We start from the raw sequence: 11,856 nt of genomic DNA on the forward strand, positions 1-11,856 counted from the left end.
ACACACATGCTAGTCAGCTGCTCATAGCAACACAACTGAGTAGGCGCAACAAAAACAGAAGTCACAATACCTTTTCAAAAACCATTTTCTGGACTCTTGGAATTTATCTGCTTATGAATGACAACATACTATGCTTAATCAGTGAATTTAAATAAAAATTTAGGGAGCCAACACTGTGGTGCAGCTTGAAATGCCAGCAACCATGTGAGTACCCCACGAGAGACAATTCAAATCCCAGATACTCCACTCATTTTGGACTCCAGGGCCACAATGTGCCTGAGAAAGCAGAGACGGCACCCACCTGCTTGGGCCTTGTCTACATGGAGACTAAAAGAATCTCCCAGTTCCTGACTTCAGTCTGGCAGGCTAAGGCAATCATTGGGGAAGTTCTTTCTCTCCCTCTCTGTAATTGTCTTATAAATAAATCTTAAAAAAAAATCATTAGTACCTCAACATATGAAATTTTCATACTATAGTCTGCTCTGAGGAAAACTTAAATGAACTGTTTAACAAATTTTATTGAAAGAATTTATGTCAATTTCTGTTTCTACAATGGGACTGAGGGACACTCTGTAAATTGGATGGTGCTGCAGATGTTAAGAACAAGGAGAAATTAGAAATTCATTGATTCAGACTTAAAACAATAGGGCACTTATGTGAACAATGTCTTCCTTCTGCCAAACAAAACGAAGCAAAACTTGCCACAAATGTCCCCATTTTCTTTTCTGGTACATCCACTGTTACACAAGCAAAGCTGCATTCCTGACAACTCCATGAAAGAATACACACAAATTTATTCTTACTTGGCCCTTCCTCCTGTAGGAGACTTTGGTTTCTTCATGTGTAAGTCTTGGTTTCCTTTCCTGACGAGGAATATGATATAAAGGCAATCTAAAGGCCACAGTTACCTTGTAGGTGATGTTTATATGAACCAACTGGTCTACTGCAGACAGCCTTTTATGCTTTTTGCTTGTGTGACAGTACCTTCTTTAGTCTCAAGTGTCCTGATTTGCTAAAGAGTCACCCTATTTACTATATGTCATTTCCTTTACCCTCTCCTTTCCCAGTTTAAAATAAGTTGACTTAAAAAAAATTATTTTTATTTGAGAGGTAGATTTACAGAGAGGAGAGACATATCTTTCATCCACTGATTTAGTTTCCAAATGGCTACAACAGAGCTGGGCCAGTCTGAAGCGAGCAGACAAGAGGTTTTTCCATGTACCCCACCTGAGTGCAGGAACTCAAGGACTTGGGCCATCCTCTGCTGCTTTCCCCGGCACATTAGCAGGGAGCTGGATTACAAGTGGAGCAGCTGGGAGAGGGACTGGTGCACAAATGATATGCCAGCACCATACGTGGAGAATTAGCCTGATACTCCAGTACACCAGCCCCAGCCAAAACACGCATGAGAAGGCATCGATGAAGTCATCTAGTTCTGTATCACATTGTCAACACTTTGACAAAATTCTTGGCAGGATTCCACCTCTATCCTACACTTCCGGCAGTCAATATATTGCTTTTGGGTGACATTTTCTGGTTTTAGGTATCCCTTCACTTTTTATTTTAAAGATTTATTTTTATTGCCAAGCCAGATATACAGGGAGGAGGAGAGACAGAGAGGAATATCTTCCCTCCGATGATTCACTCCCCAAGTGACCATAAGCTACGCCAATCCAAACCCAGGATCCAGGAATTTCCTCCGGGTCTCCCACGCGGGTGCACAGTCCCAAGGCTTTGGGCTGTCCTTGACTGCTTTCCCAGGCCACAAGCAGGGAGCTGGATGGGAAGCCAGGCCTCTGGAACATGAACCAGCACCCATATGGGATTCTGGTGCGTTCAGGGCAAGGGACTTCAGCTGCTAGGCCACCGTGCTGGGCCCCACTTTTTTTCCCCCTCATTGTTACCACTTTTATTCATTAATTTTGTCAGATGGTTTAGTGGGCTGTGGGGGTAGATGGTCACGAACCCTTCCCCCAGCCCCTGCCCAGGTCAGGATGTGCTGGGGGCTCCTGGGAGAGAGGGGTCAGGGTGCCCAGTTGTGTGAGGGTCCCCAGGTTGGAGGGGGATAGGAGGATGGGCATCCCTTTGAGGCCAGGGGAGAGATGTCATGATCACACGTTAGGGACACACATCAGCAGCCAATTACAAAGTTAGCAACTTGAGGTGTGGATCACTGGCTTCAGAGAAATACAAAACTAGGGACTGGTCGGGCGCCATCCAGCAAGGGGAAGGGCACAGGCAGGTCTAGGTCCTGGCTCTCTCTCAGCTGTAGCTCCGGGTCTGGCCCCCACAGGGCAGGGACCACCATCCTTCAACTAAGCTTCCTTTACCTCAGTCTGACATTCAGAATCAGCTAGGGAAGGAAGACCGGGGGAAACGGGATAACTTTGGAATGCTTCTTGGAAAGGTGTGAACATAGCTGTCTTCTGATCAGCCTTGTGAATACTAAACAAAAGAGGTAAGATCCCTTCTAACTCCTCTCTACTCTTCATCCTTCAGGTCACACCTGAACCCATCGACAATTTCCTCTGTTGCCGCGTTTATCTGTTACTTACTTTCGCACAGACTAAAATGCAAACAAGTTTGTGTAAAACAGACCGCGGGCACACGGAGGAAGGGTTTTGGAGAGCCTTGTTGGGAGCTAACGGGTGTTAGGCTGCAATCCGGGCTGCCACGACCGTTCCCAGGGCCACCAGTCGCTGCTGCAGCACGCTCCTCAGCAGATCCCGCTTCAGCCCGGGGGCCGGGTAGGGGGCGGCTCGGGCCGCTCGGCGGCTCTCCCGGGCGTTCGGTCGCACGGCCGGCCGAAGTCTCGGACGAGCCTCCTCAGGCCTGCCAACGAGGAAGCCGTCCCCAGACACCATAGCGAAGGCGGAGGCCCTCGGGCCGAGGTGGCTGCGGTAGTCCCGGTGGGCCACCACGTGCCCCTGGTCGCCGGCGCACCAGCACACAGAGTTCAGGGCCATCTTCCAACACTGCTCGTGGTGTCGCAGTTCCGTCCCCGGGTCAGGGCGGGCGTGCCGCGACCCCACAGATCAGTCCAGCCCGTCAGGGACGCAGACACGAAACACCACCGCCGCCATGACTAAAGGCCGGCTCCTGGCGCGCATGCACATCCGCCGCACGCACGCACGTCGTTGACGCAGGGCTAACGTCACGGAGGGCTTCCGCGATTGCGCAGTGCGGGCGTCGGTCGCCACTTTTCGGGCCTGGGCTGGGAGGCGGCGACGCCGACATGGGGGCGGCGGCGGCCGAAGCGGATCGCACTCTGTTTGTGGGCAACCTTGAGACCAAAGTGACGGAGGAGCTGCTGTTCGAGCTGTTCCACCAGGTAAGCGGCCGGACCTGGGTGACCTAAGGCCCGCGGGAGCAGGAGCAGAGTCGGGGTCCTAAGGGATCCTCGCATCTGCTCGGGAAGTTGTATTTTCCGTTTTCTTTGTATCTCTTTTTCCCTGCGGGGTTGCTTGTAATTACTGCAGCATTGAAAGCAGACCCGGATACACTGTGGCGTTAGTGCATAAAAATGCATTAAAACAGTTCCCGAGCATCCCGTTCCTACCTGGCCTGCTCCCTCCCCACCAACCTTCCCAACCGGCACCGTTTGGATTCTGCTATTGGTAAAACGTACGTTTCCGTGGTCAGAAAGTGATGGTTTCTTGGTCAGCTTTTCTAAAAGTCGGATTAGTGCTGGGGAGACCAAATTAACCCACTGCTTTTCTAGTCCCTCAGATAAGTGGATCGAATTCTCAGCCATGTTTAGGGTTTTTACACTAATCCAAATGGACATCCGCATGAGTGTATTTTCTAAAGTTCTTAATGACATTTCAAATGTGGCTTTCTGACTTTGCAAGATCTTTCGTTTGTAAAGATTTGAGCGTTTTCCTGAAATTGCCTTGTTTAAATTTAAATTCCTTTTATGTTTGTAGGCTGGGCCAGTAATAAAGGTGAAAATCCCAACAGATAAGGATGGCAAACCCAAACAGTTTGCATTTGTAAATTTCAAACATGAGGTGTCTGTTCCTTATGCGATGAATCTACTTAATGGAATCAAGCTTTTTGGAAGGCCTATCAAAATCCAGTTTAGATCAGGTAACTATTCGATGATATTCGGTTTACAATTTCATTTTGGATTAGTGAAAAAGCACAGGCTTGAGTTGTTAAAGAGACTTGAGTTTGGGAAAGAGTAAGGCTTATTTTCTGAAAATACTTTTTCCTGTCTGCTTTGAAATGTACTTTTCCAGATGTTGGTTCTGGATCATGGGGGCGTGAAACTTGCCTTGTATGCAGCATAAAAGGCACGATAGGGATCAGAATATTATGGTCGGTTTGGTTGTTTCTGCAATGGCCAGTGCCTTGTGTGTGCGTATATATTATACACTTAGCCTTTGCAGTGTGATGAGGCTGTAAAGCAGTTCATAACCATTTGGGATATTACTTATTCACAGTTTACTGTTGTGAAGTGATTTGGGGTGGGGATGACAAAAAGGTCAAATTAAACGTCCTCCCAAGAAGAGTTTGTCAAATCATTTCATTTTAGGAAGTAGTCATGCTTCACAAGATGTCAGTGTGTCTTATCCCCCGCATCCTGTTGGAAATTCAAGTCCGACCTCCACATCTCCTGGAAGGTAATCTTCATCACTGGTTATTTAAATCTTCTCTCAGGAATTCCCTAACGTTACAACTTCAGATGCCTGAGTGAATAGATTCCTCTGTAGGTGCCCACCCTTTTCTGGTACTTGTCTTGTTGTTATTATTACACAGGCATCATTCTAAGCAGACTATACGTAAATGGATACATAGTCCTTTTAAAATGGATACATAGTCCTTTTAAAATAGATACATATGTGTGTTCTCTTGGGATAATTACATATATTATTACAATTATGTTCACTTGTAGAAACATATCCCCCACATACACATGGATACTATCAAAACAAAATTTCTTAAAACTTCCTTTTACCCTTACTACTTGTAGCACACTGTTTTCTGTTTTATTTCATCTTATTTCAAGTTAATATTAAGACCAGCAATATTACTTGCAGATTAAAAATACTGATTAGTAAGCAATGGACTGCACTGAGTTCAAAGAATTGAATTCCAGCTATGCCTGTAGCAGTTGTGTGATCTTCAGCATGTCTTACTTCTCTGGTTCTTTGCTTTGTAAGGCAAAGAAGCTGAATTTCGTTTCAAACTCCTGAAGCTTACAGGGGAGAACAGTTACAGAGTTTCTTTACTTAAATGATTTTATTTGCTTTAGGAAAATTTATTTTTATCAGAGGTAGTGTTTTCATTTCTTAGCTGTGTTGAATTAGTCATAATAGGCTTTGCTTATATGATCTTATTTGTTCCTCCCAGCGGTCCTAAGAGGTAGGCATTACTTTACCTTGATTGTAAAGAAAATGGGGACTGGAGGATGACGTACCCAAAGTTGAACTGCTTGTAAGCAGTGGACTGGGATTTAACCTGTAGAGTGTGATTGAGACCAGCTGTTACCTATCCTGTCTGCCTACTGGCGCTTAAAGGCTAGATGAAGATGTGCATATATTTTTACTAGAGTATATTCTCTGGAGAAAAGTAAAAAGTAATTCAAGAAAGTTTGGACAGAGAGAGATGTATTATGATATTGGGGACTTCAAAGAAGCCAGTGTACCAGTGGATGGTGGTGAGATTTCATCATGCTTGGAGTTCGGCAGTAATTCAGAACTGTTGAACTATTGAAATCTTTTGAGCAGGACCCTCAGAGCATGCCCCACAGCGGGGACTCTGGGGTGGTAGTGGATGACTGCTCCGTCTCGGGGTGCAGAGGTGTTTGCCCGCTTCCCCGAGATACAGGAAGGGAAAAAAAGAAAATGTGGAAATGGTGATCTCACCCACCTTCCTGTAGCCCTTGACCCTTATCACCCTAATCGACTATATAAAAATCATCAAATAAAAATAATTAATAATTTAAAAAATGAGTTCAGAATGGATTCTTAATCTATGGCCCAATACTCTCAAATTAATAGCAAAAATACATCAGGGGGGTAAAAAAAGAAGAAGCCAGTGTACCTAGACTGGGGTGAAGGAACATGGAAAGCAGTTGGTACGCAAGTATTGTGCCTTGAGGTTGTACACAGTTTGAGAGTAGACTGTAGGAAAACCAGTTAGGAAGCTGATAGTAGTAACGTATTGATGCCTGTGATAATGTAGCAAGGAAGTTGGAGGTGAGGTTGGTGGTTTTGATGCAATGGTGCTAAGAGCTAGAGAAGTGGATGGATGTTAGAAGGAGAGATACAGGAAAGTGGAGTTGTAAATCGGCAACCGTGAGGGAAAAAAGGCAAAAATGTTGCCCTCCTTATATCCTTTCTTACCACCGATATTGAGTGGTATTTAATAATTTTTCAGCACAGTTGGAATTTAAGGCACTTCTAACCAATGCTAATAGACTTTACAGATGTATGCTAGGTGGAGGGAGGAAAAGGCTCTCCCTTCCTTTAGAATTTCAAGGCAGAAAATGAACAAGTAAATAGTCTTAAACAGTAGAGTATCATTTTTATCCTTTTTATAATATAATTATTTTTCTGTCCACATGCAAATACAAACCTAATTTAATGAAATAAAAAGTCCATGACAAATCAGTTGATTCCAGGAAAATATTTTAAAATAATTTAGAGCATTTAACTGAATTTTTCTATATAGAAGTTGCCTCTATAGGGAGTGGAATTAAGGTCCTTAAAATTAATATCAAAATAAATAAATCTTCCAAAAATTAATATTGAGTACGGTATAGAACTATAATAATGCCTTACATTCTTAAATCCTGGTCTTTTTCTCGATCTCATTAAATGCCCACCCAGTTGCTCAAGCCAGACATCTAGATCCTCTCCTTTATTATTTCTTCCATCCTTCATAGCCAGCGTAGCACATCCTTTTCATTTGATAGACTAGGCTTCTGTACTTGCTAGGGATGAAGTAGTCCGTGTTTTAGGCTTTCAGGCCATATCCTGTCTGTCTGCCACAATAATGGCACAGTAGTCACAGAGAATACAAAACTACAAGAACGTGGATATTTCCAATAAAACTCAGTGTACAAAAACTAGTTTGGTGTAGAAGCTATAGTTTGCTCCCTCCCCCAGCTGTTCCCTTACTTGCAATGTTTTGCCTACAAATAATCTTGTCATTCAGTTCTTACTTCAGATGCCTCCTTTCTGGAAAGGCTGGCTAGCCCAACCGAAAATGAAAGCCCATCATACAATATAGTATTAAACCTGGTGGGGGGGGAGGGGGAGGAACATCCTTTGGTATTCTAGCTCCCTCAGAGCAGAAGCCGAGACTGTCTTACTCATCCTCGCCTCTGAGAGATGTATTGCTGCTGCTGATTGGTGTTTAATATTTTTGGAATGAATGGTTAAATGTTGATTTTGTTCTTTTTAGCAGATATGAAAGGATTTTGGATAATGTGAATGCATCAACACAGATAATCCAAAGGTCTTTCTCTTCTCCAGAAAACTATCAGAGACAAGCAGTGGTAGGCTAATTTCTTTAAACTTGTTCTAAAAACTTGTACTTAGAATATTCAGGTTATGTCACTGAGCTTTTTATATTATAGATGCTTAGTTAGAAGTATAAATTAAGTGTGTAAATTTGTAACGACTTCTGAAATTTGTTAAAATTAGCATGATCTTTGTATATTGACCATTAAGTCTTCCCAGGACTGTTATAAACCTAATAACTGAAGATAGGTAGAAATGAAGTTAAATTTCATATTATTTTCTTTTTGGCCTTCATTGGGGTGTATGTATTTGTAAACACTGGAGAGTCAGTCTCTGCTGTTGTTGCTGCTTATGCTGAGTAACTTATCACCTTTTTTTTTTTTTTTTTTTAAGATTTGTTTTATTTTTACTGGAAAATCAGAGAGTAGGAGAGACAGAGAGGGAGATCTTCTGTCTGATGAATCATTCCCGAAGCGGCCACCATGGCCAGAGCTGTGCTGATCTCCCATGCAGGTGCAGGGTCCCAACACTTTGCTGCAGGCAGAGGATTGATGTGCTGTGCCCCACACTGCCCCTCAGCAGTGCCTTCTTCTCCTTTTTTTTTTTTTTTAAGATTTATTTATTTATTGGAAAGTCAGATATACAGAGAGGAGGAAAGACAGAGAGGAAGATCTTCTGTCCGATGATTCACTCCCCAAGTGACCACAATGGCTGATGCTATGCCGATCCGAAACCGGGAACCAGGAACCTCTTCTGGGTCTCCCATATGGGTGCAAGGTCCCAAGGTTGGGCCGTCCTCGACTGCTTTCCCAGGCCACAGGCAGGGAGCTGGATGGGAAGTGGAGCTGCCGGGATTAGAACCGGCACCCATATGGGATCCCGGCGTGTTCAAGGCGAGAACTTTAGCCACTAGGCTACCGCGCTGGGCCCACCAGTGCCTTCTTGGAACTTAGCATTTTGTTAATAATGTCAGTATGAGATAGGTTTACATTCTTTTATTCCTTTTTTTTTCTCTACTGATTGACCACATCTTTTATTTCCTTTTTGATTTATGTGGTTTAAATTACTTACATTCATTTCTTCCTTCAAAACATGGTCTTGGCTTGTGGTTCGCAGATTTTCATATTTACAGGTCTGCAGAGTAACTATCCACACGCAGAATTTAGAGAGCACTGGCCTAGTCATATCATGTCTGTTTCCTCCCAGCTAGTCCACCTTACACACCATTTTCAAGTTAGAACTGTTTTAACGTTCGCACCCTTTGACCTTCCATTTTTTACAGCACATGCTAGCTTAGCCTTCTTGTGCATTGATTCCATTAAACTGGCTTAGTTCTACCTGGTGGTGTTAGCTGCTTTTATGATGCTAACCTGTCACACTCAATGATTTGATATTCTTTGAGCCCATTCTGTTGTAATCATAAGTAGGTATGATTTGTACTTTTGTACTATGATGTTTAAACGTGCATTCATTCAGACAAGAGTGATTTGTCTTATTCTTATGTGCTTGGTTGAGTGTGACCAGTTGTGAGTACTGACTGAGAGCTTGAAGTATTTGCAGTTAACGTTTCCTTCTTTTTCTCTCCCCTCAGATGAACAATGTTTTGAGACAGATGCCATATGGTGGGAAGTTTGGTTCTCCACATGTGGATCAGTCAGGATTTTCACCATCAGTTCAGTCCCATAATCATCCTTACAGCCAGTCTTCCAGCTCCCAGTGGCGCCAGGATACACCACTTCCACCGCGTAAAGTCAGGCAGAATTCTCACCCCTACCTGGCAGACAGACATTATGGTCGTGAGCCTCGGCTCTCGGATCCCATGTCTGAGCGTCATTACCGAGGCGGCCGAGAGGACTCTTCTGAGGACAGGAACCATGATGGCTGGAGCGCTGACTACGACAGGAGGGACGGCAGGAGAGAGGGAAGATGGCGCACAGCTCGGCACTAACAAGTGTGCGCAGCACGTCGTGTTGTAGGGTCATTCTAGGCACTTTTGACTACGTTGGTCTGGAAATATTTTGTTTAGAACTGTGCAGAGCAGCTTTCCCAGTTGCTACCTTTCTTTATACATTTTATAAAGCTAATTCCTGCGGTTGAATACAGAAAGGAAGATTGTAGTTCCATTCTTATTACACAAATAACCTTTCATCTCAGGGTTTTAGGCAGAAGAAAGTGCCCCAGTTCCTAATCACTTCACAGTGTAGAAAGGGTGAATTATAGATTGCTTGGATTATAAAGCAGATATTTTAATTATCTGTTATCCTTTTGTATTGCAAGAAATTTCTTAGTGAATCAGATTTTGGTGTGTATGATAAAAAATATTCAAATTGATAGTCTGAAATGATTATCAGTATTTTGGTAATTAAAAAACTTCAGTGATTCATTTTACTAACATTTGACAAAGTTCATGGTTAACTTGGGGGATAAATCATATTGCTTAGAGAACTTAAATATAAATTCTGTGACATGCTCTTTTTTATCCTAATTGAATACATAAGTGTAAATTTACACATGATATGTCATTTAAACTTTTGAAATTTATTCAATAAATCACATTTGATGTATGACTGGAGTCACTCAGGAAGCTAAATATCTCTTGCATATTTTTACATTAGAAGTTACAGTATTAAAACTTTTCCTTTCAATGTATAGTCAGATAAAATAGTGAAGTGTTTGAAAGAATACTTGCTAGACAAAACATGAAGTACTGTTTCTATACAACTTCAAAAATTTTAACATTTTTAGGATATGCATTCCTGCAAGAACACATTGTGTTACGAAGATTATATAATTTGTTCTTTCTTGAGCATTGGGAAACAATTTAAAGACTTTCTGGTTTTAAATTTTTTAAATCTTTTTAAAAAAACTTTTATATATCAAAATGTAGTTGTTCTTTCAGTGCACAATTGTTTATAAAAACTCATTACTTAAAAAATTCGGATCCCTTTTAATACCAGCCACAATATATGTACTGTGTTGCTTTTTAATGTATTAAAAACAAAACAAAACAAAATCCTGTCTTTTTTTGGCATCACCAGCTTTTGAAACATCACATACAATGAGGCCACAACACACTTTATTCAGTGATTGCTTGGTGTTATGAGAACCTTAGTTCCTTAAGTAACAGCATTCTGAAGTGTGTCTTGTATACATGAGAACTTAGTCTGTGGGTTTGTAAATATTGACAGATTGAGATTGCTTCATTGTAACTTCCCTGTGGGCCAGATCCTTTCCTGTGGGTTTATAGGATGTCCTGATCAGTCCTCTTTTTAATGGCTTTCTCTCAGGGATCTTTGTTACATTCCAGTGAAATCTTCACATCAGCTTCCCTCAGTTTAAAGTAATGAGGTATACTAGATAAAGTGTTAGAAGAAGACAGCCTCAAAGAGCTGAATATAGTTGACAAAACAACTCGGCTAACTGTTGGGATCCAGGAGAGCAGCATCAGACCTCCCCACAGTGCCCCTTGGAGTTTGTCTTGTATAGTGTACTGCGAAATAAGGATTCAGTATTGAGTTTGGAGACAATGAATGTAAATACTTATTAGTACTGTAGTAAAGTCATCTCTATACTTAAACTAGTATTTCCCAACCTTATTTGAACATGTTCTCTGTGTATACGTAACACCTATTTAGATTGTTAAACTTTTTTTTTTTTTTTTTTAAAGATTTATTTTTATTATTTTTCATTGGAAAGGCGGATATACAGAGAGGAGAGACAGAGAGGAAGATCTTCCATCCGATGATTCACTCCCCAAGTGAGCGCAACGGGCCGATACTATGCCGATCCGAAGCCAGGAGCCTCTTCCGGGTCTCCCACGCGGGTGCAGGGTCCCAAAGCTTTGGGCCGTCCTCGACTGCCTTCCCGGGCCACAGGCAGGGAGCTGGAAGGGAAGCAGGGCTGCCGGGATTAGAACCGGCGCCCATATGGGATCCCGGGCGTGCAAGGCGAGGACTTAACCACTTGCGCCACCGCGCCGGGCCCATTGTTAAACTTTTTTTTCACTCCATCCTTCCCTATAGAGTGAACCACCAGTGGTTTTTACATTATTACCTAGTTCTGCTATGCAAACCCACTTTTCCCATGCCTACTGCTGCCATTTTAGAATGGATGGATAATCAACAGGATCCCAACAACATTGTTTCCTTCCAGAATTTCTCAAAATAAACTCATACCATACAAATAGAGAAAGTAGACATGCCACCTAAATTAAAACTTTAGTACCTTCTTTCTCCTGATTAAATACAAAGTTCCTATTTATTGAAAGGCAGAAATGACCCCCCATTTGCTTTGGCCAGGGCTGAGCAGGGTTAAAGACCAGGAACTAGAAACCCAACCTGGATCTCCTCCATGGGTGGGAAAGCGCCACCAGCCCGAGCATGAA

At 42.6% G+C, this 11,856-nt stretch overlaps 2 protein-coding genes across 5 annotated transcripts; one reads left to right on the top strand and one right to left on the bottom strand.

The window, feature by feature from the left end:
* Positions 1–2,202: 2,202 nt before the first annotated feature.
* On the bottom strand, positions 2,203–3,079 carry CUNH11orf71 (chromosome unknown C11orf71 homolog). The gene has a single exon (XM_040977271.1). The coding sequence runs from the start codon at positions 2,964–2,966 to the stop codon at positions 2,652–2,654; it is 315 nt and encodes a 104-aa protein (XP_040833205.1). The 5' UTR covers positions 2,967–3,079; the 3' UTR covers positions 2,203–2,651.
* A 96-nt stretch (positions 3,080–3,175) lies between these two features.
* Positions 3,176–10,724, top strand: RBM7 (RNA binding motif protein 7). Of its 4 annotated transcripts, none has more exons than XM_040976970.1 (5): positions 3,176–3,331; positions 3,927–4,089; positions 4,538–4,625; positions 7,417–7,511; positions 9,064–9,402. In XM_040976970.1, the coding sequence occupies exons 1-5, from the start codon at positions 3,236–3,238 to the stop codon at positions 9,156–9,158; spliced, it is 537 nt and encodes a 178-aa protein (XP_040832904.1). In that variant the 5' UTR covers positions 3,176–3,235; the 3' UTR covers positions 9,159–9,402. The 4 variants fall into 4 exon arrangements, with proteins under 4 accessions (XP_040832904.1, XP_040832903.1, XP_040832901.1 ...); XM_040976969.1 differs by having other exon boundaries at positions 3,178–3,331; positions 7,426–7,507; positions 9,064–10,724; XM_040976967.1 differs by having other exon boundaries at positions 3,182–3,331; positions 7,414–7,507; positions 9,064–10,724.
* The last annotated feature ends 1,132 nt before the right edge of the window (positions 10,725–11,856 follow it).

The sequence above is a fragment of the Ochotona curzoniae genome, unplaced genomic scaffold, assembly GCF_017591425.1.
Source record: "Ochotona curzoniae isolate NIBS_2020 unplaced genomic scaffold, NIBS_Ocur_1.0 contig_2723, whole genome shotgun sequence".
Taxonomy (NCBI): Eukaryota; Metazoa; Chordata; class Mammalia; order Lagomorpha; family Ochotonidae; genus Ochotona; species Ochotona curzoniae.